General features: G+C 43.6%; 1 protein-coding gene across 2 annotated transcripts in view; it reads right to left on the bottom strand.

Annotated features, from left to right (window-relative positions):
- The window catches only part of smyd3 (SET and MYND domain containing 3), a 206,243-nt gene that overhangs the window by 58,729 nt on the left and 123,180 nt on the right, over positions 1-24,334 (bottom strand). For both annotated transcript variants that reach the window (XM_029713882.1, XM_029713881.1), the window contains exons 6-8: positions 23,567-23,634; positions 474-576; positions 217-327 (exon numbers count right to left, since the gene is read on the bottom strand). In XM_029713882.1, coding sequence (XP_029569742.1) covers positions 217-327; positions 474-576; positions 23,567-23,634 — 282 coding nt within the window. The remainder of the gene's footprint in view (positions 1-216; positions 328-473; positions 577-23,566; positions 23,635-24,334) is intronic.

Here is a 24,334-nt window from a genome sequence, read left to right as displayed (position 1 = left end):
CTGATAAGGACGGGGAACGTAGAGACAGGCGGAGGGAGAGAGGGCGAGAAGAGGCAGAGCATGAAAGAGAGGGCGAGGAGAGCGGGGAAATAAGAAGGGACGACAGAGTGAGAGGAGGAGGTACACAGGCGCACGACGGGCTTCAGTGGTCACACACCGAGACCACGCTGACACAGTGAACAGTGAGTGCGATTGTGTGTGTGGCTCTGGTCTTACCATGTCTGCAGTGGTGCATCGTTGACACTGGCAGGTGAAATGGTACTGCTCCTCTAGCTGAGTCCGTCTGTCTCTGGTAGGAGCCAACGTACCGATGTAACTAATAGTCAACTAGAGAGAGAGAGAGAGAGAGAGAGAGAGAGAGAGAGAGAGAGAGAGAGAGAGAGAGAGAGAGAGAGAGCGAATGAGAGAAAGGGACAGAGGGAGGTCACTGTTTTTATTTGCATCCTGCCTCAAGTCGACCAAAATCACCGTACCTCCTCAGCAGGTTGCATGTCTCTGACGGCTCGGAGGTGGAGCGTTTCCCCCTCAAACAGCATCACACAGCTGGGCCTGCAGTCGTGGTTCAGCAACGACATACTGGGGAGGGAGAGAGGAGGTTAGCTTGCGTGTGACAGAGACCGAGAGCTTGAGAAAGAGAGATTGAAAGAGAGGAAGGGCATTGAAGTGATTGGCCAGTCATGTCATTGACACACTCATCACATTGTTGGTTCTTCTCACACTCAGACACGCAGTCCAAGAGGGCCGTTTAGCACTCACTCTGTGTGTGTGTGTGTGAGAGAACCAGTTACAGTGAGCTCCTAATCAGTAATACTGTAGATAGGTTGGTTGTGTAGCAGGGCTGGTTTACAATCAGATATGATCTTTAATGCCACACAATCTCTCTTCCCCTCCTCCCCTCCCCTCCTCTCCTCCCCTCCCGTCTTCTCCACTCTTCTCTCTTCGAGATGTTCTCGTGGTTACTGTTCAGAGAAACTGGAAACAAAGAGCTTTGAAAGTCACCCAAATAGCCCGCACCCCACACACACCCAATCACACCACGGTGATGTAACAAGAAATGACAAGATGACAACGAAGTGACAGACAGCATAGAGGCGTGAGTGATGTGTCACGGTGATCCGTTTTGACTGGTCTGTGTCATTGCTCCTCAACCCTGTCGCAGAGGTCCACCAGACAGCGCACACTTTTGGTTCTAGCCCCGCACAAACGCACTGATGACCTCATCACAAAGCCCTTGATTAGCTGGATCAGTGTACAGACTGTCAGGTGGTCCCCTAGTTGAAGGTTTGGGTAGCACTTCCGTCTGCCAATGTCTTCCTCTTTGCGTCTGGCCAGAGTTTAGCATTAGGCATCGGTGTTTACGTCTAAACAACACTTAGGTGCTCTTACGTCTCTGTTTGGTCTTGTGAATCTACACACACACACACACACACACACACACACACACACACACACACACACCCTTAATGATAGGGTGTGTGTATCATTACACCTCTCCTAAACATCCATTACCAACCAACCAGGACTGTGGGAAATGTAATGGGCTGTGTTTATATACCTGTGTTGATCTGTTCAGTGGTACTAAGTCCACCTCCTCCTGGGATCATTACACATATTGTAGAAGCTCTCCCGCTGTGCTTCTAATGTTTCCGCTAACCATTCCTAACGATGAACCTAATCATTTACACCATCCATTCAGTATATTACAATCAAAACATGGACTTTCTTTATTTAATCCTAGATCATTTGACAAAACAGGGTGCTTGTCCTTTTAGATACTTATGGACCCTCCATCTTGAAGCTAGAATCCTTAGTTGCTACATCCATTTCCGGATGTATAAATTAATAATATTTACCAATATATTCTTGCAGAATATAACTTATAAATGCCTCATGAGCGGAGTTCAACTGTCGTACCCCATCAGAACCCCAACCGTAAACTTGTTTTACTCCACATTGTTTGTAAACAACGTAAATGTAAGCAAACACTATATAGCCTCAAAACATTTTAGGGAAGTACATCTCTCCTTTCATGAACGATTTGTTACGCATCTAGAATGCATGGGCTCCGATACAGGAACGATACGTTTTAGTTTGAAGTGATTCGGTGTGATTCGGGGTTTGATTAGAGCAACGAATTGATGCGATTCGGTTTGATTCACTTTTTTTGTTGTTGTCGAACGAACACATTCATTTTCCATTTGAAATGAATATCTGCTGCTGAAGGGAGATCAGGAGCTGGGCCTCTGAGCCGGACCTGTCTGAAATTACTTCTCTAAACTGAGTGGCCCTCTGTTAGTGTGCGTGCATATGTGTGCGTGTGTGTACGTGTGTGTCAATGGTCTGTGTAGGCACCTGAGCTGAGCCATTGGGCAGACTGAGCATCTACCACCCCTCTTACCAGATTAGGGATGCGGAGAATGTATGTTATTTGTCCCTTCACTTTTTATCGGAAATCACCCACTGATGAACTTGTCATTTTTGCACATTGAAAATGTTTTGAACTAGTACTATGTCCATAATTATACACTGCTCAAAAAAATAAAGGGAACACTAAAATAACACATCCTAGATCTGAATGAAATAAATAATCTTATTAAATACTTTTTTCTTTACATAGTTGAATGTGCTGACAACAAAATCACACAAAAATAATCAATGGAAATCCAATTTATCAACTCATGGAGGTCTGGATTTGGAGTCACACTCAAAATTAAAGTGGAAAACCACACTACAGGCTGATCCAACTTTGTAATGTCCTTAAAACAAGTCAAAATGAGGCTCAGTAGTGTGTGTGGCCTCCACGTGCCTATAAGACCTCCCTACAACGCCTGGGAATGCTCCTGATGAGGTGGCGGATGGTCTCCTGAGGGATCTCCTCCGAGACCTGGACTAAAGCATCCGCCAACTCCTGGACAGTCTGTGGTGCAACGTGGCGTTGGTGGATGGAACGAGACATGATGTCCCAGATGTGCTCAATTGGATTCAGGTCTGGGGAACGGGCGGGCCAGTCCATAGCATCAATGCCTTCCTCTTGCAGGAACTGCTGACACACTCCAGCCACATGAGGTCTAGCATTGTCTTGCATTAGGAGGAACCCAGGGCCTACCGCACCAGTATATGGTCTCACAAGGGGTCTGAGGATCTCATCTCGGTACCTAATGGCAGTCAGGCTACCTCTGGCGAGCACATGGAGGGCTGTGCGGCCCCCCAAAGAAATGCCACCCCACACCATGACTGACCCACCGCCAAACCGGTCATGCTGGAGGATGTTGCAGGCAGCAGAACGTTCTCCACGGCGTCTCCAGACTCTGTCATGTCTGTCACGTGCTCAGTGTGAACCTGCTTTCATCTGTGAAGAGCACAGGGCGCCAGTGGCGAATTTGCCAATCTTGGTGTTCTCTGGCAAATGCCAAACGTCCTGCACGGTGTTGGGCTGTAAGCACAACCCCCACCTGTGGATGTCGGGCCCTCATACCACCCTCATGGAGTCTGTTTCTGACCGTTTAAGCAGACACATGCACATTTGTGGCCTGCTGGAGGTCATTGTGCAGGGCTCTGGCAGTGCTCCTCCTGCTCCTCCTTGCACAAAGGCAGAGGTAGCGGTCCTGCTGCTGGGTTTGTTGCCCTCCTATGGCCTCCTCCACGTCTCCTGATGTACTGGCCTGTCTTCTGGTCACGCCTCCATGCTCTGGACACTACGCTGACAGACACAGCAAACCTTCTTTTCACAGCTCGCATTGATGTGCCATCCTGGATGAGCTGCACTACCTGAGCCACTTGTGTGGGTTGTAGACTCCGTCTCATGCTACCGCTAGAGTGAAAGCACCGCCAGCATTCAAAAGTGACCAAAACATCAGCCAGGAAGCATAGAAACTGAGAAGTGGTCTGTTGTCACCACCTGCAGAACCACTCCTTTATTGGGGGTGTTTTGCTAATTGCCTATCATTTCCACCTGTTGTCTATTCCATTTGCACAACAGCATGTGAAATGTATTGTCAATCAGTGTTGCTTCCTAAGTGGACAGTTTGATTTCACAGAAGTGTGATTGACTTGGAGTTACATTGTGTTGTTTAAGTGTTCCCTTTATTTTTTTGAGCAGGGTATTTAGAAATTAGCATGGCATTTAGCCAATTAATATAATGCAGCTTTGGATTTTACCCCAGTCTCGAAAGCTAATGCTTTAGACTGTTTGGAATTATACGGAGAGCTTCTCCCGCTGCGACCAATGAATGTGAAATGATTCAGCAGTTAGATGTGAGTTGCGTCCCATTCCGGTAGGCTACACAACTCCGGTAAAACCAGTGGCGTGTATTCATGTACGCCATGAATACCAAAAAATATATAATCATGTACATTTTTTTTAACATATTTTGTCTCTCTCTCTCTCTGTGTTTCATCATTATCCTTCAATTCGTTAGAGGCTGAATGTATCTCACAGGAGAAAGCAACCGAGCGAAAGAAACAGCGCCCCTCTGTCTCTCTATGTGTAGGCCATCTATCTGATGCCGTCTGGTCCAAACGAGTATGACATTGTTGCCGTCCGTAGCATTGAAGGCAAGGGAAGCCAGCGAGCGTCTGTTCTCCCTTGAGAAAAAAAAAAGTATTCAAAAAAATGTCCATCCAGCATCGAGCTAAATTGAGCGAGCTCGACTGTGAATGGTCCTGGCGCACCAAACAAAAAAGTGTCCAGGGAAGCCAGTTTGGATTTGGTGTCACTCCTATCAAATCCCATTGACGGCATACGTCATTGACAGAAAAACTTGAATTGTTGCGTCTCGTTGTGTTGTTGTCCTCCGGTGACTAGCTAGCCAGCTAGCTAAAATAGTCCCTTTCCTAAATTGGCAATGGATGGAGACAGGGATTTGGACTCATGGTTTAACTTAATTCTCCGTACTGGCCAATGATTATAACGCCGATTTTGATCCAACCATAAATACATTGTTGTGTTGTGCCCCTGGCCTGAGGATGGAAGTTCAATATGGAGCTAGATGTAGAAGGCTAATGTTAACTAGCTAACGTTGCCCGTGAATGGAAGTTAGGCTGGCGAGCAATAATTTTAGCCAGGTAGCCTAGGACAACAAAAACTAAAAGCGTATACCGTATGTCAGAGTGTTTCATCAACATGAAAGAGAGGAGGATGGCGTTTCTCTACAAGTAGGGTGAGTCAACATGTTCCATGGACAGTCACATCATATTTGGCTTACGTTGATTGGACTACATTGTTTTTGGTATCTTTTAGTTGTCACTATTAGACTAAGCAGAGGTGATTTGATGATGTTGAAATGTTGAAGTTGAAATGGTGCTGGAATAATGGAGGCAGCTCCTGTTTTCTTTGCGACTTGCGTTAATTCTCTGTGGTTCTCAATCAATAGTTGTTTAGTGGTCCGAAAATGTGGGAAACATGAACTTGCTAGACCATGCTGTAGGTCATGTAACTGTTTGTTACTGTACATGCAATATGCTTTGTTGACTTCAGCTGAGAGAGGTAGCTATCTGGTTTTGTGATGAAACAGAAAAGGCGTGGTTCAATTTATTCTACCACTATCTTATTGTCTCGGCCTTTAGACCTAACAAAGGCATATGAATTAACAGGTTATAGAGCAAACAACGCAATTATCACAACATATAGGTTGTAATATGGCTTTCTGGGGGCGGGGGCTTGGCTTCCCCTTTTATTTTACCCACGCACCGCTACTGGGTAAAACACCATTATAGACAGCGCATTTGGGAACAATGACCCAGCAAATTACATTGTCACTCAACAACTAAAGCCTATGATTTGACATTGGGAATGCCATTTTACAAGCATCTGAATGCTGAAGGTGCAATATTTACGAATAGCCTATCAGAACAGGCTTCTCGTTTGCGCACACAGCTGTGCTTCCCACACTTTGGGCATCAGTGACTTATACAGTGCACTCAGAAAGTTTTCAGACCCCTTGACTTTTTCCACATTTTGTTACATTACAGCCTTATTCTAAAATGGATGTAATCATTTTTTTCCCCCTCATCAATCTACACACAATACCCCATAATGACAAAGCAAAAACAGGGTTTTAGAAATGTTTGCAAATTATATACAGTTGAAGTCAGAAGTTTACATACACCTTAGCCAAATACACTTAAACTCAGTTTTTCACAATTCCTGACATTTAATCCTAGTAAAAATTCCCTGTCGTAGGTCAGTTAGGATCACAACTTTATTTTAAGAATGTGAAATGTCAGAACAGTAGAGAGAATGATTTATTTCAGCTTTTATTTATTTCATCACATTCCCAGTGGGTCAGAAGTTTACATGCACTCAATTAGTAATTTGGTAGCATTGCCTTTAAATTGTTTAACTTGGGTCAAATGTTTTAGATAGCCTTCCACAAAGTTCCCACAATATGTTGGGTGAATTTTGGCCCATTCCTCCTGACGGTGCTGGTGTAACTGAGTCCAGTATTGTAGGCCTCCTTGTTCGCACGCTTTTTCAGTTCTACCCCAAATTTTCTATAGGTTTGAGGTCAGGGCTTTGTGATGGCCACTCCAATACCTTGACTTTGTTGTCCTTAATCCATTTTTGCCACAACTTTGGAAGTATGCTTGGGGTCATTGTCCATTTGGAAGACCCATTTCCGACCAAGCTTTAACTTCCTGACTGATGTCTTGAGATGTTGCTTCAATATATCCACATAATTTTCCTCCCTCATGATGACATATATTTTGTGAAGTGCACCAGTCCCTCCTGCAGCAAAGCACCCCCACAAAATGATGCTGCCACTCCCGTGCTTCACGGTTGGGAAGGTGTTCTTCGGCTTGCAAGCCTCCCCCTTTTTCCTCCAAACATAATGATGGTCATTATGGCCAAACAATTCTATTTTTGTTTCATCAGACCAGAGGACATTTCTCCAAAAAGTACGATCTTTGTCCCCATGTGCAGTTGCAAACCGTAGTCTGGCTTTTTTAGGGCGGTTTTGGAGCAGTGGCTTCTTCCTTGCTGAGCGGCCTCTCAGGTTATGTCGATATAGGACTCGTTTTACTGTGGATATAGATACTTTTGTACCTGTTTCCTCCAGCATCTTCACAAGGTCCTTTGCTGTTGTTCTGGGATTGATTTGCCCTTTTCGCACCAAAGGACGCTCATCTCTAGAAGACAGAACGCGTATCCTTCCTGAGCTGTATGGCGGCTGCGTGGTCCCATGGCGTTTAGGATGAACCAGACTTGTGGAGGTCTACAATTTTTTTCTGAGGTCTTGGCTGATTTCTTTTGATTTTTCAATGATGTCAAGCAAAAAGGTACTGAGTTTGAAGGTAGGCCTTGAAATACATCCACAGGTACACCTCCAATTGACTCAAATTATGTCAATTAGCCTAGCAGAAGCTTCTAAAGCCATGACACCATTTTCTGGAATTTTCCAAGCTGTTTAAAGGCACAGCCAACTTAGTGTATGTAAACTTCTGAACCACTTAAATTGTGATACAGTGAATTATAAGTGAAATATTCTGTCTGTAAACAACTGTTGGAAAAATTACTTGTGTCATAGTCACGATATTCTCCTTCGTCTGAGGATATCTCAAAATCACTGTCAGAAAAAGTGGACAAATACGCAGCGGATTGTGTGCTCAACATCATTTTTAATAAATTATGATGTACACGGACAAAACAATAAACACGAATGAAACGGTGACAGTTTTACAGGCTATACATAAATCTAGTAGTGTAAAATAAAACAACCCACAACCCCAAGAGAAAAACACACACCTAATATATGACTCCCAATCAAGAACAACGATATCCAGCTGTTCCTGATCGGGAGTCACAAGACTAACACAGAAACGGAACAACTAGAAACTACATACAACACACAACTTCTGACCAAATACTAAACAACTACTCCCTCTGCTGGTCAGGACGTGACAGTACCCCCCCCCTAAAGGTGCAGACCCCGGAATGCACCTTAAAAGAAAACACACAAAAAAATCCCCCAATACTACTACAAAAAAAAAACTTAAACAAAAAGGGGAGGGAAGGGAGGGTGGCTGCCGTCAACGACGGCACCTGTGCTACACCCCCCCTCCCCAACCCACCTATATTGGAGGCGGCTCAGGTGCGGGATGTGGACCCCGCTCCACCCTTGGCGTCGCCCACTTAGGTGGCGCCCCTGGCCGCGTCTGAGGACTGGTAGGCAACCCTGGCTGCGCCCGGCTGACGGGCGACTCTTGCTGCGCTTGCCTGGCTTATGACCCTGGTGGCTCCAGACTGGCGGGCGGCTCTGGCGGCTCCAGACTGGCGGGCGGTTCTGGCGGCTCCAGACTGGCGGGCGGCTCTGGCGGCTCCAGACTGGCGGGCGGCTCTGGCGGCTCCAGACTGGCGGGCGGCTCTGGCGGCTCAAGACTGGCGGGCGGCTCTGGCGGCTCCAGACTGGCGGGCGGTTCTGGCGGCTCCAGACTGGCGGGCGGCTCTGGCGGCTCCAGACTGGCGGGCGGCTCTGGCGGCTCCAGACTGGCGGGCGGCTCTGGCGGCTCAAGACTGGCGGGCGGCTCTGGCGGCTCCAGACTGGCGGGCGGTTCTGGCGGCTACAGACTGGCGGGCGGCTCTGGCGGCTCCAGACTGGCGAGGCTGGGCTGACGCACTAAAAGCCTGATGCATGGGGCTGGCACGTGGAGACACGCACCTCTTGGCTAGTGCGTGTAGCGGGAAACACTGGACCGTAGAGGCGCACTGGCGGTCTCGAGCGCAGGACTGGCATCACCCCTACTGGCTGGATGCCCACTTTCCCCTGGCACATGCGGGGCGCTGGTACTGCGCATACCGGCCTGAAAATACCCGGCCTCGCCACAGCACCCATCACCCCAAAGCACGGGACCTGTCCAGTATGTCTCTGCCCAAAAAGGGTACGGGGAGCTGGCCTGGGGCTCCATCCACGCCCAGCCAAACTACCCTTGTGACCCCCCCAAAAAATTATTGGGGCTGCCTCTCGGGCTCCCTTACCAGCCGTGTTTCCCCCAGTCCTCACCAGATTTCCTCCGCTGCTTGGTCCTTTTACGGTGTGTTGTTCTGTCACGATATTCTCCTTCGTCTGAAGATATCTCAAAATCACTGTCAGAAAAAGTGGACCAATACGCAGCGGATTGCGTGCTCAACATCATTTTTAATAAATTATGATGTACACGGACAAAACAATAAACACGAATGAAATGGTGACAGTTTTACAGGCTATACATAAATCTAGCAGTGTAAAATAAAACAACCCACAACCCCAAGAGAAAAACACACACCTAATATATGACTCCCAATCAGGAACAACGATACAGCCTTCCCTGTAGCTCAGTTGGTAGAGCATGGTGTTTGCAACGCCAGGGTTGTGGGTTGGATTCCCACGGGGGGCCAGCACAGGAAAAAAAAAATGTATGAAATGAAATGTATGCATTCACTACTGTAAGTCGCTCTGGATAAGAGCGTCTGCTAAATGACTAAAATGTAAATGTAAAAATATCCAGCTGTTCCTGATCGGGAGTCACAAGACTAACACAGAAACAGAATAACTAGAAACTACATACAACACACAACTTCTGCCACGTCCTGACCAAATACTAAACAACTACTCCCTCTGCTGGTCAGGACGTGACAGTCATGCACTAAGTTGGTGTCCTAACCGACTTGCCAAAACTATAGTTTGTTAACAAGAAATTTGTGGAGTGGTTGAAAAACGAGTTTTAATAACTCTAACCTAAGTGTATGTAAACTTCCGACTTCAACTGTATATAAAATAAATATATTGGAAATATCAAATACATTTTAGTTGCGCCAAATACCTTACAGTGAAATACTTTAACCAACAACCCCTTAAACAACAATGCTTTAAGAAGTTAAGAAAAAAATGAAAAAATAAGTTAAGTAAAAAATAGATAAGCAGAAAATATAAAATAAAAGTAACAAATAATTAAACAGCAGCAGTAAAATAACAAGTGAGGCTTTATATGAGGGTACAGGTACAGAGTCAATGTGCGGGGGCACCGGTTAGTTGGGGTAATTGAGGTAATATGTACATGGAGGTAGAGTTAAAGTGACTACGCATAGATTATGAACAGAGAGTAGCAGCAGCATAACAAAGGGGTCTGGGTAGCCCTTTGATTAGCTGTTCAGGAGTCTTGGGGTAGAAGCTGTTAAGAAGCCTTTTGGACCTTGACTTGGCGCGCCGGTACCGCTTGCCATGCGGTAGCAGAGAGAACAGTCTATGGCTAGGGTGGCTGGAGTCTTTGACAATTTTTAGGGCCTTCCTCTGACACCGCCTGATATAGAGATCCTGGGTGGCAGGAAGCTTGGCCCCAGTGATTTACCGGGCCGTACGCACTATCCTCTGTAGTGCCTTGCGGTTGGAGGCCGAGCAGTTGCCATACCAGGCAGTGATGCAACCAGTCAGGATGCTCTCGATGGTGCAGCTGCAGAAACTTTTGAGGATCTGAGGACCCATGCCAAATCTTTTCAGTCTCCTGAGGGGGAATAGGTTTTGTCGTGCCTTCTTCACAACTGTCTTAGTGTGTTTGGACCATGATAGTTTGTTGGTGATGTAGACACCAAGGAAGTTGAAGCTCTCAACCTGCTCCACTACAGCCATATGCTGTTACATGCATATAAATTAAATAGGCTACTGAACTGAAGGGGAGGATGCATCAATTCAGTCACAACAGATAAGAAGTATTTTCTGAATAAAACAATAGGAGTAAAAAACATTAGTGAACCTGCTAATTGGAATGTTTTAATTGGTTTTCTGATCAATGCTGTCACGGTTGTCGTCGGTGAAGGAGGACCAAAACGCAGCAGGCATGCAGTTGTTCATTTTTGAACATTTATTAAATCAAAACGAACATTCCAAAACAACAAAACGAAACCACTAACAACAAAACAGTCTGGCAAAGCATAAGGCTTACACACAGAACAATCTCCCACAATTAAACAAACAAACACACCCAACTAATATAGGACTTCCAATCAAAGGCAACACCAAACAGCTGCCTTCAATTGGAAGTCCACCCCAATTAACACAACATAGAAACACACTCACCAGACTACACATAGAAATACATAAACATAGACCATCAACCAAAAACCCGGAAATACTAAATCAAACACCCTTTAAACAAACACACCACCCTGAACCACATAAAACAAATACCCTCTGCCACGTCCTGACCAAACTACAATCCTAATTAACCCTTATACTGGCCAGGACGTGACAAATGCACGCTTCATTTAGATCGGTTTGGGCTCATATGTACTCATACCTTAAACATTTGCACAGGGGACCGATGTGTATCGGTGAATCGTTACATCCCTAATACATTTGATATCATTGATGGTCAGTCCTCGCATCCATAGAGCTCTCTACGAATTTGAGAGCGGTTACATTTCTCCAGCCCCATCCTGTCACGGTTGTCGTAGGGTAAAGTGGACCAAGACGCAGCGGGGAAATGTGCACTCATCTTCTTTTATTTAAATGGTCAAGAAGGTGAACCAAAACAACACGTACACCAAAAAACACAACGACTAATAACAGGCCGGTAAGGCACAAAGCTATACACAGCACAATCTCCCACAAAACACTAAAACAAACACATACCTATATATAGGACCCTCAATCAGAGGCAACTAGAAAACCCCTGCCTCCAATTGAGAGTCCAATCCCCAATTAACTAAACATAGAAATACAAAGAACTAGACTAAACATAGAAATACATTAACATAGACCAGTGCCCAAAACCCGGAATAATAAATCAAACACAACACTAAACACACAACCCCCCCGAACCACATAAAACAAATACCCTCTGCCACGTCCTGACCAAACTACAGTAACAAATAACCCCTATTACATCCCTGTCATATACGTCGTAAGGGACAGACCAAGGCGCAGCGGGTATAGTGCTCATCTTCTTTCTTTATTTAGAGAGAACACTCAAACAAAATAAACAAACGACGAAACAGTTCCATAAGGCACATAGGCTATACCGATAACAACCACCCACAAACCCAAAGGAAAAAAGGGCTGCATTGGAAACCATACTCGGCCACACATGGAAAACGAACATAGAAAATGAAAACTAGAACAAATCCCCTCTAAATAAACCAACCCAAAACACACAAAAACAACACCCCCTGCCACGCCCTGACCATACTACAATGACAAATGACCCCTTTACTGGTCAGGATGTGACAATCTCTTCGTTTTTTTTTAGCAAAATAGGGGCAGGGAGGTCGCTTTGTTATTGTTTCAATTAAGGATTCTAGCTTTAAATGAGATAATGCATTTATTGTCAACAGCACTTGACACAGATAATTAGACAGTGTGTGGTGTCAGCTATCGCTTGACTGCAGCAGTTATTCTGCTTTCTATGAAGCGCTCCTTATCTTTTATCATATTCAGTGTGTGTGTGTTTCTTGATCAGTAAGCCCGTGGCATTGTTCTATGTAAAGGCATGTGATGAATATCAATGAAAAATCTAACAGCGCAACTTCTTTTCAAATGGATATTCCTCATTAGCATATTAACTGGATTAATTAGCTAAACTTGATCAAACATGCTAATAATGACTGCATAGTACAGCCTACTTCCGATCTGTTGCAACGCAGTGCTGTAGAAACAATAGATCTGGTGTGTGTGTGTGTGTGTGCGTGCCAACCTTCCCAAGATCAAGACTAATTCAATACTTTTTTGGTTTGCTAACTTTATCAGACCTCATAAGTACACACAAAACACACCAGGGCACCACAAAAATATGAGAGGGCACAAAGTACATGTGGATGGCTGAGGGGTGGTCCGGAAGGAGAATTTTGTATTTTTCAAACACCTGAAACAAATTTGTCCTGCAACCTAGAGCCATAACCGTTATGCTTAATTCTATGTAAATATGCTTATTTTTCTCCATATCTAAGCATACCTTTTGAACTGCCTGTATCCTCCTGACTGGTTGTTCTTTTTTTTAAATAAACTAAATATGCATCTCTGGTCAAATCTGGATAAAAGATTTGAAGGAATGTGAATTTTATTCAGTATAATCAGTAAATGCTTGCTTTTCTAAAGTCTACCAACAGGCATGCCAGCTAAGATAGAGTAGTAGCTAGCTTGTATAAATAACTGAATTGATAGCCCGAAATGGCTTCTTGGTAGCAAGTTATGAGGTTGGGAGATTGGAAACCTAGCTGGGCTAGCTAAAGCCAACTTCATAAAATTACTTGATGGCTAGTAATATTACAGAGAAAATATATATATACGGTACCTTCTGAAAGTATTCAGACCCCTTCACTTTTTCCACATTTTTGTTACGTTACAGCCTTATTCTTATTTCCTCATCAATCTACACACAATACTCCATAATAACAAAGCAAAAACAGTTTTTTTGAAATTGTCGCAAACTGAAATATTACATTTACAAAATTATTCAGACCCTTTACACAGTACTAATATTGAAGCAACTTTGGCAGCGATTACAGCATGGAGTCTTCTTGGGTATGACGCTACAAGCTAGGCAAATCAAATCAAAGATTATTTGTCACGTAAGCTGAATACAACAGGTGTAGACCTTACAGTGAAATGCTTACTTACAGGCTCTAACCAATAGTGCAAAAAAGGTATTAGGTGAACAATAGGTAAGTAAAGAAATAAAACAACAGTAAAAAGACAGGCTATATACAGTAGCGAAGCTATAAAAGTAATGAGGCCACATACAGACACCAGTCAGTCAGGCTGATTGAGGTAGTATGTACATGTAGATATGGTTAAAGTGACTATGCATATATGATGAACAGAGAGTAGCAGTAGCGTAAAAGAGGGGTTGGCGGGTGGTGGGTGGGACACAATGCAGATAGCCCGGTTAGCGCTGGTTGGTCGGCCCAAATGTACATGAATGTATAGTTAAAGTGACTATGCATATATGATAAACAGAGAGTAGCAGCAGCGTAAAAAGAGGGGGGGGGGGGCACACAATACAAATAGGACGGGTAGCCATTTGATTACCTGTTCTGGAGTATTATGGCTTGGGGGCACACCTGTATTTGGGGATTTTCCCACATTCTTCTCTGCAGATCCTCTCAAGCTCAGTCAGGTTGGAGAGGGAAAGTTGCTGCACAGCTATTTTCAGGTCTCTCCAGAGATGTTCGATCGGGTTCAAGTCCGGGCTCTGGCTGGCCCACTCAAGGACATTCAGACACTTGTCCCGAAGCCACTGCTACGTAGTCTTGGATGTGTGCTTAGGGTCATTGTTCTGTTGGAAGTTGAACCTTCGCCCCAGTCTGAGGTCCTGAGCGCTCTGGAACAGGTTTTCATGATGGATTTTTCTGTACTTTGCTCCGTTCCTCTTTGCCTCGATCCTGACTACTCCCAGTCCCTACCTCCTGAAAAACATCCCCACAGCATGACGCTGCCACCACCATGCTTCACCGTAGGGATGGTGCCAGGTTTCCTCCAGATGTGACGCTTGGCATTCAGGCCAAAGAGTTGTCTTGGTTTCATCAGACCAGAGAATCTTGTTTCTCATGGTCTGAGAGTCTTTCAGTGCCTTTAGTCAATCTCCAAATGGACTGTCATGTGCCTTTACTGAGGAGTGCCTTCCGTCTGGCTACTCTACCATAAAGGCCTGATTGGTGGTTTGCTGCAGAGATGGTTGTCCTTCTGGAATGTTCTCCCATCTCCACAGAGGAACTCTAGAGCTCTGTCAGAGTGACCATTGGCTTCTTGGCCACCTCCCCGACCAAGGCCCTTCTCCCCCAGTTGCTCAGTTTGGCCGGACAACCAGCTCTAGGAAGAATCTTGGTTGTTCCAAACTTCTTCCATTTAAGAATGATGGAGGCCACTGTGTTCTTAGGGACCTGCAATGTTGCAGACATTTTTTGGTACCCTTCGCCAGATCTGTGCCTCAACACAATCCTGTCTCGTAGATCTACGAACAATTCCTTGGACCTCATGGCTTGGCTTTTGCTCTGACATGCACTGTCAACTGTGGGACCTTATATAAACAGATGTGTGTCTTTCCAAATCATGTCCAATCAATTGAATTTACCACAGGTGGACTCAAGGGTGATACATGGAAACAGGATGCACCTGAGCTCAATTTCGAGTCCAAAAGCAAAGGGCCTGAATACTTATGTAAATGAAGAATTTCTGTTTTTTTTGTATTTAACACAATTGCAAACATTTCTAAAAACCTGTTTTCGCTTTGTCATTATGGGGTATTGTGTATGGATTGCTGAGAATTCTATTTTTTAAATCCATTTTAGAATAAGGCTGTAACGTAACAACGTGGAAAAAGTCAAGCGGTCTGAATACTTTCCAGAGGCACTAAAAATATTTTAAACAGGACAAATCTGAGGGTGCACATGCCCCTGTGCCACCTACGGGCACGACACCTCTGAAACATACACACATACAGCTGAAGTCAGAAGTTTACACACCTTAGCCAAATACATTTAAACTTAGTTTTTCACAATTCCTGACATGTAATCCAAGTAAAAATTCCCTGTCTTAGGTCAGTTAGGATCACCACTTTATTTTAAGAATGTGAAATGTCAGAATAATAGCAGAGAGAATGATTTATTTCAGCTTTTATTTCATTCATCACATTCCCAGTGGGCCAGAAGTTTACACACACTCAATTAATATTTGGTAGTATTGCCTTTAAATTGTTCAACTTGGGTCAAATGTTTCGGGTAGCCTTCCACAAGCTTCCCATAATAAGTTGAGTAAATTTTGTCCCACTCCTCCTGACATAGCTGGTGTAACTGAGTCAGTTTTGTTGGCCTCCTTGCTCGCACATGCTTTTTCAGTTCTATAGATTTGAGGTCAGGGCTTTGTGATGGCCACTCCAATACCTTGACTTTGTTGTCCTAAACAACTTTGGAAGTATGCTTGGGGTCACTGTCCATTTGGAAGACCCATTTGCAACCAAGCTTTAACTTCCTGACTGATGTCTTGAGATTAGAGGTCGACCGATTATGATTTTTTTTCTCACCACCGATACCGATACCGATTATTGGGGGGCGAAAAAAAGCCGATGCCAATTAATCGGCCGATTTAAAAAATAAATAAATAATAATTATAATGACAATTACAATAATACAGAATGAACACTTTTATTTTAACTAAATATAATACATGAATAATATCAAATTAGCCTCAAATAAATTATGAAACATGTTCAATTTGGTTTAAATAATGCAAAAACAAAGTGTTGGAGAAGAAAGTAAAAGTGAAATATGTGCCATGTAAGAAAGCTAACGTTTAAGTTCCTTGCTCAGAACATGAGAACATATGAAAGCTGGTGGTTCCTTTAAACATGAGTCTTCAATATTCCCAGGTAAGAAGTTGTAGGTTGTAGTTATTATAGGAATTATAGGACTATTTGATGTTCTTATAGGCACTTTAGTATTGCCAGTGTAACAGTATAACTTCCATCCCTCTCCTCGCCCCTACCTGGGCTCGAACCAGGAACACATCGACGATAGCCACCCTCGAAGCTTCGTTACCCATCGCTCCACAAAAGCGATGGGTAACGGGAACAACTACTTCAAGGTCTCAGAGCGAGTGACGTCACCGATTGAAACGCTATTAGCATGCACCCAGCTAACTAGCTAGCCATTTCACATCAGCTTGAAGTCATAACCAGCTCAATGCTTAAAGCACAGCGAAGAGCTGCTGGCAAACGCAAGAAAGTGCTGTTTGAATGAATGCTTACGAGCCTGCTGCTGCCTACCACCGCTCAGACTGCTCTATCAAATATCAAATCATAGACTTAATTATAACATAATAAGACACAGAAATACGAGCCTTAGGTCATTAATATGGTCAAATCCGGAAACTATAATTTCGAAAACAAAACGTTTATTCTTTCAGTGAAATACGGAACCGTTCCGTATTTTATCTAACGGGTGGCATCCATAAGTCTAAATATTGCTGTTACAATGCACAACCTTCAATGTTATGTCAAAATTATGTAAAATTCTGGCAAATTAATTACGGTCTTTGTTAGGAAGAAATGGTCTTCACACAGTTCGCAACGAGCCAGGCGGCCCAAACTGCTGCATATACCCTGACTCTGCTTGCACGGAACAAAGAGAAGTGACACAATTTCCCTAGTTAAAAGAAATTCATGTTTGCAGGCAATATTAACTAAATATGCAGGTTTAAAAATAAATACTTGCATATTGATTTTAAAGAAAGGCATTGATGTTTATGGTTAGGTACACATTGGTGCAATGACAGTGCTCTTTTCGCGAGTGCGCTTGTTAAATCATCACCCGTTTGGCGAAGTAGGCTCTGATTCGATGAGAAATTAACAGGCACCGCATTGATTATATGCAACGCAGGACAAGCTAGATAAACTAGTAATATAATCAACCATGTGTAGTTAACTAGTGATTATGTTAAGATTGATTGTTTTTTATAATATAAGTTTAATGCTAGCTAACAACTTACCTTGGCTTCTTGCTGCACTCCTGTAACAGGTAGTCAGTCTGCCACGCAGGCCCCTCGTGGAGTGCAATGTAATCGGCCACAATCGGTGTCCAAAAATGCTGATTACCGATTGTTATGAAAACTTGAAATCGGCCCTAATTAATCGGCCATTCCGATTAATCGGTCGACCTCTACTTGAGATGTTGTTTCAATATATCCACATAATTTTACCTGTGGATGTATTTCAAGGCCTACCTTCAAACTCAGTTCCTCTTTGCTTGACATCATGGGAAAATCTAAATAAATCAGCCAAGACCTCAGAAAAAAATTGTAGACCTCCACAAGTCTGGTTCATCCTTGGGAGCAATTTCCAAACGCCTGAAGGTACCACGTTCATCTGTACAAACAATAGTACACAAGTATAAACACCATGGGACCACGCAGCCGTCATACCGCTCAGGAAGGAGACGTGTTCTGTCTCCTAGAGATGAACGTACTTTGGTGCGAAAAGTGCAAATCAATCCCAGACCAACAGCAAAGGACCTTGTGAAGATGCTGGAGGAAACAGGTACAAAAGTATCTATATCCACAGTAAAACGAGTCCTATATCGACATAACCTGAAAGACCGCTCAGCAAGGAAGAAGCCACTGCTCCAAAACCACCATAAAAAGCCTGACTATGGTTTGCAACTGCACATGGAGACAAAGATCTTACTTTTTGGAGAAATGTCCTCTGGTTTGATGAAACAAAAATAGAACTGTTTGGCCATAATGACCATCGTTATGTTTGGAGGAAAAAGGGGGATGCTTGCAAGACGAAGAACACCATCCCAACCGTGAAACACGCGGGTGGAAGCATGATGTTGTGGGGGTGCTTTGCTGCAGGAGGGACTGGTGCACTTCACAAAATAGATGGCGTCATGAGGAAGGACAATTATGTGGATATATTGAAGCAACATCTCAAGACATCAGTCAGGAAGTTAAAGCTTGGTCGCAAATGGGTCTTCCAAATGGCCAACGACCCCAAGCATACTTCCAAAGTTGTGGCAAAAATGGCTTAAGGACAACAAAGTCAAGGTATTGGAGTGGCCATCACAAAGCCCTGACCTCAATCCTATAGAATATTTGTGGGTAGAACTGAAAAAGTGTGCGCGAGCAAGGAGGCCTACAAACCTGACTCAGTTACACCAGCTCTGTCAGGAGGAATGGGCCAAAATTCACCCAACTTATTGTAGGAAGCTTGTGGAAGGCTACCTGAAACGTTTGACCCAAGTTAAACAATTTAAAGGCAATGCTACCAAATACTAATTGAGTATGTAAACCTCTGACCCACTGTGAATGTGATGAATGAAATAAAAGCTCAAATAAATCATTCTCTCTACTATTATTCTGACATTTCACATTCTTAAAAGAAAGTGGTGATCCTAACTGACCTAAGACTGGGAATTTTTACTTGGATTAAATGTCAGGAATTGTGAAAAACTGAGTTTAAATGTATTTGGCTAAGGTGTATGTAAACTTCTGACTTCAACTGTACGCACAGAGAAACCCAAACAAAACTGCCAAATTAATTAGCTAGTCATGACCAAGTTATTGTAGAAAGTAGCAGTAACATGCCAGCACATTACAGGGACTCCTAAATTAAACAGGCTAGATATTAAATAATTTAAAATAAATATAAAGTTAGTGTGAGTATAGAGGTAGAGACTTGTCAGGAGAAACCACCTCTCTTCTGCAAACCGGTGGAAGCACCGCCCATTGCTAGTCAACCAAGAAATATCAATAGCCAGGGCATAGTCAAGTAGAAGCCCATCTTTTATGGATGTGTCTCACACACACACACACACACACACACACACACAGACACACACACACACAGCGGTGTTAGCAGTGCAGGAAGGCCTGGCTAAGCTGTGCTAAACCCTCTCAGACCATCTGACAAGCTGCCTTAGCCAGATATACAACCAGGGTTAGAGACTACCTGCAGAATCCTCTGTGTGTGTGTGTGTGTGTGTGTGTGTGTGTGTGTGTGTGTATGCAGTGTGTGTCTGCTATCTGTGTGTATGTGTACGCGATGTGTGTGTTTGTGGTGTATGCACGCAGTGTATGCACGCAGTGTGTGTGTGTGTGTGTGTGTGTGTGTGTGTGTGTGTGTGTGTGTGTAGTCAGTATAACATGCAGCATTGCGACAGCCCTGATCCCCCATATTCATCAGACCTGAACAGTGGGATTAGCCTGAATCACGCTTCAGAATACCACTACGCTGTCCTGTGTGTGTGTGTGTGTACGCGATGTGTGTGTTTGTGGTGTGTGTGTGTAACTGCTGTAGAAAACCACTCCTCTCCTCCACTCAAACATAAGCCACGCCCAAGTCAGCATATTCTACAGTGCACGTGTCCATGTGCACGCACTAGGGCTGTCGTCTGTTCTGTCGACCAATCGATCGCTAGAAAATGTTTAAACGTGTATTTTTCCATATATAGACACACCCTATGTATTTTAATAAAATAATGTATGTTCATTGAGCTTGTCTGATGCTTTAAGCTTACGGTTTGATGCCTCAAGAGGGCGCCAGAGATCTAGATAACCAGAAGAAAAAAAACATGACCCAACTATTGTCCTCCCACTCTCCTGCTGGCTTTCGCAGATTCTGCCGTTACTCTCCTGAAGTTGCCATATACAGTTTCTGTGGGGTCATTTTGCACTTCCTAATGCTTCCACTAGATGTCAACAGTCTTTAGAACGTTGTTTCAGGCTTCTACTGTGAATGGGGAGAGAAAAAGAGCATATGGAGTCAGATGACTGAGAAAATGACATGAGCTCAGTGGCGCACGCTCACATGAGAGTTAGCTGTGTTCCTTTCTTTTTTGAAGACAAAGGAATCGTCCGGTTGGAATATTATGGAAGATTTATGATAAAAACATCCTAAAGATTGATTCTATACATCGTTTGACATGTTTCTACGAACTGTAATATACATTTTTGGCTTTTCATCTGAACTCACTGCGCGAGCGCAGTGGATTTGGATTACTCGACTGAACGCACTAACAAAATGGAGGTATTTGGACATAAAGGATGGACTTTATCGATACAAATGAACATTTATTGTGGAACTGGGATTCCTGGGAGTGCATTCCGATGAAGATCATCAAAGGTAAGTGAATATTTATAATGCTATTTCAGAGTTTTGTTGACTCCACAAAATGCCGGGTTTGGTTTTGTGACTGAGCGCCGTACTCAGATTATTGCAAAGTGTGTTTTTGCTGTAAAGCTTTTTTGAAATCTGACACAGCGGTTGCATTAAGGAGAAGTGTATCTATAATTCTTTGAATAACAGTTCAATATTTTATCAACGTTTATGATGAGTATTTCTGTAAATTGATGTGCTCATTCACCGGATGTTTTGGGAGGCAAAACATTTCTGAACATTACACGCCAATGTAAAATGGGGTTTTTGGATATAAATATGAACTTTATCGATCAAAACATACATGTGTTGTGTAACATGAAGTCCTATGAGTGCCATCGGATGAAGATCATCAAAGGTTAGTGATTAATTTTAGCTGTATTTCTGTTTTTTGTGAAGCCTCTCCTTGCTTGGAAAATGGTTGTGTGGTTTTTCTTGTCTAGGCGCTGTCCTAACATAATCTAATGTTATGCTTTCGCCGTAAAGCCTTTTTGAAATCGGACAACGTGGTTGGATTAACGAGAAGTGTATCTTTAAAATGGGATATAATAGTTGTATGTTTGAGAAATTTGAATTATGAGATATCCCAGAAAGTTTAATGAAAATTCTATCTAAATTCTATTCTAAAATTCTATATAAAATTCTATCTATCTAAATGAAAATGATACCAACCTAAAAAGTAACTTCTATTGCCATTGCCAACAATGTAAAAATAGCCTACATAAAGCCAACAAATAAAAACATTGCAGCCTGCAGGTAGAAAATATCCTGATTAAAAATAAATATCCTAGAAATCACATTGGCAACACATGGCCTGTCGAACTTGAAACATTGCAACAACTATTACGTTGGGTCTGGCCTGAAGCTTGCACTAGCGATTTTGCAACATTGCATGAAACATTCTGTAAGTCCAAGTCAAGCACTAATAAGAAGCCTATTTAATGACGTTTCCACTGGATGACATTTTCCCCATTCACGCTGAGTGGTTATTGAAATGGAGAAAGCTGGAAAGATTTTTTCAAATACATTGAGGAACTATTGTAATTCTACGTGGATGTAAAAACAGACTTTGTTTGCGGTGAAGAAAACATTACTTTGAGAAGCTCCGTAGGTCCTTAGCGACGGTGCGTTAAGCCAATCAGAAATACCATATTATACAGGATGTACCGCCCCCAACCTACCGTCAACCAATCACGTCAATGTGGAGCTATACAGTGCTCTCCGCATCGTTACAAAATTTGGGAGGCGAATGGCGCTGTGGTACAGGGCTGGATTTGGCCTTTCCATGCCTCTGGAGGCTCCGCGATTGCGTCACACTCTCTATATGGAGCCTCCGACCACATTTTAGAAACAAGCATAAATTGGCTTTTAGACTAGGCCTCCGCAATGGATTAGTTCACTGACAATAACACACACACACACCTATCACTTTTGTATTTTCTTTCTCTCACAACCTTCTCCCCCTCTTCCTCTCTCCCTCCCCGTGGGACAGAATGCGCCTTCCTAGCGCCTGTATCTGAACTACATAATTATCTGACATGTCAACACTGATAAACATATCATTTCACAACCATTCATCCCTCTCGCTCTCTCTCTCTCCCTCTCTCTGACTGCCTCAAAGAGCGGTCAGTTGTCAGTCACGAGAGAGAGAGAGAGAGAGAGAGAGAGAGAGAGAAAGAGAGAGAGAGAGAGAGAGAGAGAGAGAGAGAGAAGTCTAGCGATGGAGAGAGCGAAAGAGAGTGACAGACAGAGAGAGAGAGAGAGAGAGAGAGAGAGAGAGAGAGAGAGAGAAGTCTAGCGATGGAGAGAGCGAAAGAGAGTGACAGACAGAGAGAGAGAGAGAGAGCAGTCTAGCGATGGAGAGAGCGAAAGAGAGTGACAGACAGAGAAAGGCAGAGAAAGAGAGAGACAGATGATGGAGAGACAGATTTGAGTATAATGTGTTCATCCTGGAGAAGAGGTAATTGAACAAGCTTTTGAATGATGCCCACCTGACCCAGATTGCGATTTATACATTTTTGGATTGCGTTAACAACAACCGTAAGACGTGTAAAGGCGGGAGATTGAAGGGTTGTGTTCCAAACAAATCAACCAAAAGTGTGTTTGCTCTAGTTCCTCCACGGCACAGCTAGGAGAGCTCAAAAAAGCACTTTGTAGTTGAAGACTATTCTTAGAGTCATAAAAGTGCACTGAAATTACATTGGAACAGACACACTTTGGAGAAGTGTGTGGCCCCTTGGAAACACCAGTTAAACCTTTCGGTGTTTTTTGTCTCATGTTGCACCTACCCAAAGAATATTATTATCATGTTACTGAATGTATCCAGAGTATTTTCAGATTTTGTTATCAACAAATGTGGCAAAAAGTACAGTAAATGTAAAATGCACTTAAAATCAACAGTGTAACGTTTGGATTCAGTCTTGTGTCGGGTGAACTGATGTGTCCTCACCTTTAGTCTAATAATGTCTCCATTATCTCCATTATCTCCATTATCTCCAAACGATTCCCTTTTAACTGCTATCATGGTTATGCATGTCATTTCACATGTGTTCTGCAAGAATGAAATTAGAATGAAATTTAGCCCTCTGTCCATATAACCCAATTCCCACGAGGGTAAGGGGTTAATGGTGATGCCAGGGGAACCCCCCCCCCCCCCCCCATTAAGAGCCAATGGTAGGCCCTAACACGTCAGGATCTAACCACTAACCACTACTCTCTGGTAATTACATGCAACTATAACACCAGGCTTTGTCAGGAAGCACTGTATGTTGCTGTGTGTGTGTGTGTGTGTGTGTGTGTGTGTGTGTGTGTGTGTGTGTGTGTGTGTGTGTGTGTGTGTGTGCGTGTGTGCGTGTGTGTGTGCCTGTGTGTGTGTGTGTGTGCCTGTGTGTGTGTGCCTGTGTGTGTGTGTGTGTGTCTGTCTGTGTCTCTGTCTGTGTGTCTGTCTTACCTGGGGTAGAGTCCCACTCCGATCTCTCGTAGCTCCCCGTCACTGATGGTGAAACAATTACATGTAAGCTGCAGAGAAAGAACACAGAACAAATGAGTCACACACATACACCACTGTTCAGGTACCGACAACACTACCACGGCCCCAGATAAAACAAATAAAGAAACCCGACGGAAATGATTCCACTGCAATAAAATGAGACCTGGAGCTGCCTGGCTGTCATCCCTCATAACAGAAACAGCATATGTAGATATGTCGATCAAAGACAGGACAGATGGAGGTAATAGAAGAAATATAGAAACGTCTGCAGGTGATGTCCAATCTCTCTCTTCATGCTGTCTGCCAAATAAGGAGAAAATGCTCCGAGAGAGATTGTTTAAAAGAGTGTGTCAGTGAGTTTATAACGAAGACACACTGCTGCCGTCCGGAGAAAGTCAAGAGTGAAGGAGTGGAGGGGAGTTTGTCTGCTTGTGTCTTTAGAGACTGTCAAGTACGAAGTGTGTGTGCGTGTGTGTGTGTGTGTGTGTGTCTCACCCAGAAACATATATAATACTCTCCTGTTCATGTGTGTCTGCTGTATGTCCATCTATGGATATGAAAGTATTTTCCTCCTCTAGTCATTCCTTCAGGTCTGGTTCTTGTCTAACTCACTATCTGTTTCCTGTCTATCCTAACCAGTTCTGTGTTTCAAATTGTGTGTGTGCATTCGTGTGAGAGGGGGAGAGAAAGAAAAAAAGCGCAAAAGAGAGAAGAGAGAAGAATGTCGAC

This window comes from Salmo trutta, chromosome 25, assembly GCF_901001165.1.
Source record: "Salmo trutta chromosome 25, fSalTru1.1, whole genome shotgun sequence".
NCBI lineage: Eukaryota > Metazoa > Chordata > Actinopteri > Salmoniformes > Salmonidae > Salmo > Salmo trutta.
Note: the sequence above shows the minus strand (reverse complement) of the source record. Positions and strands in the feature narration are given on the sequence as shown.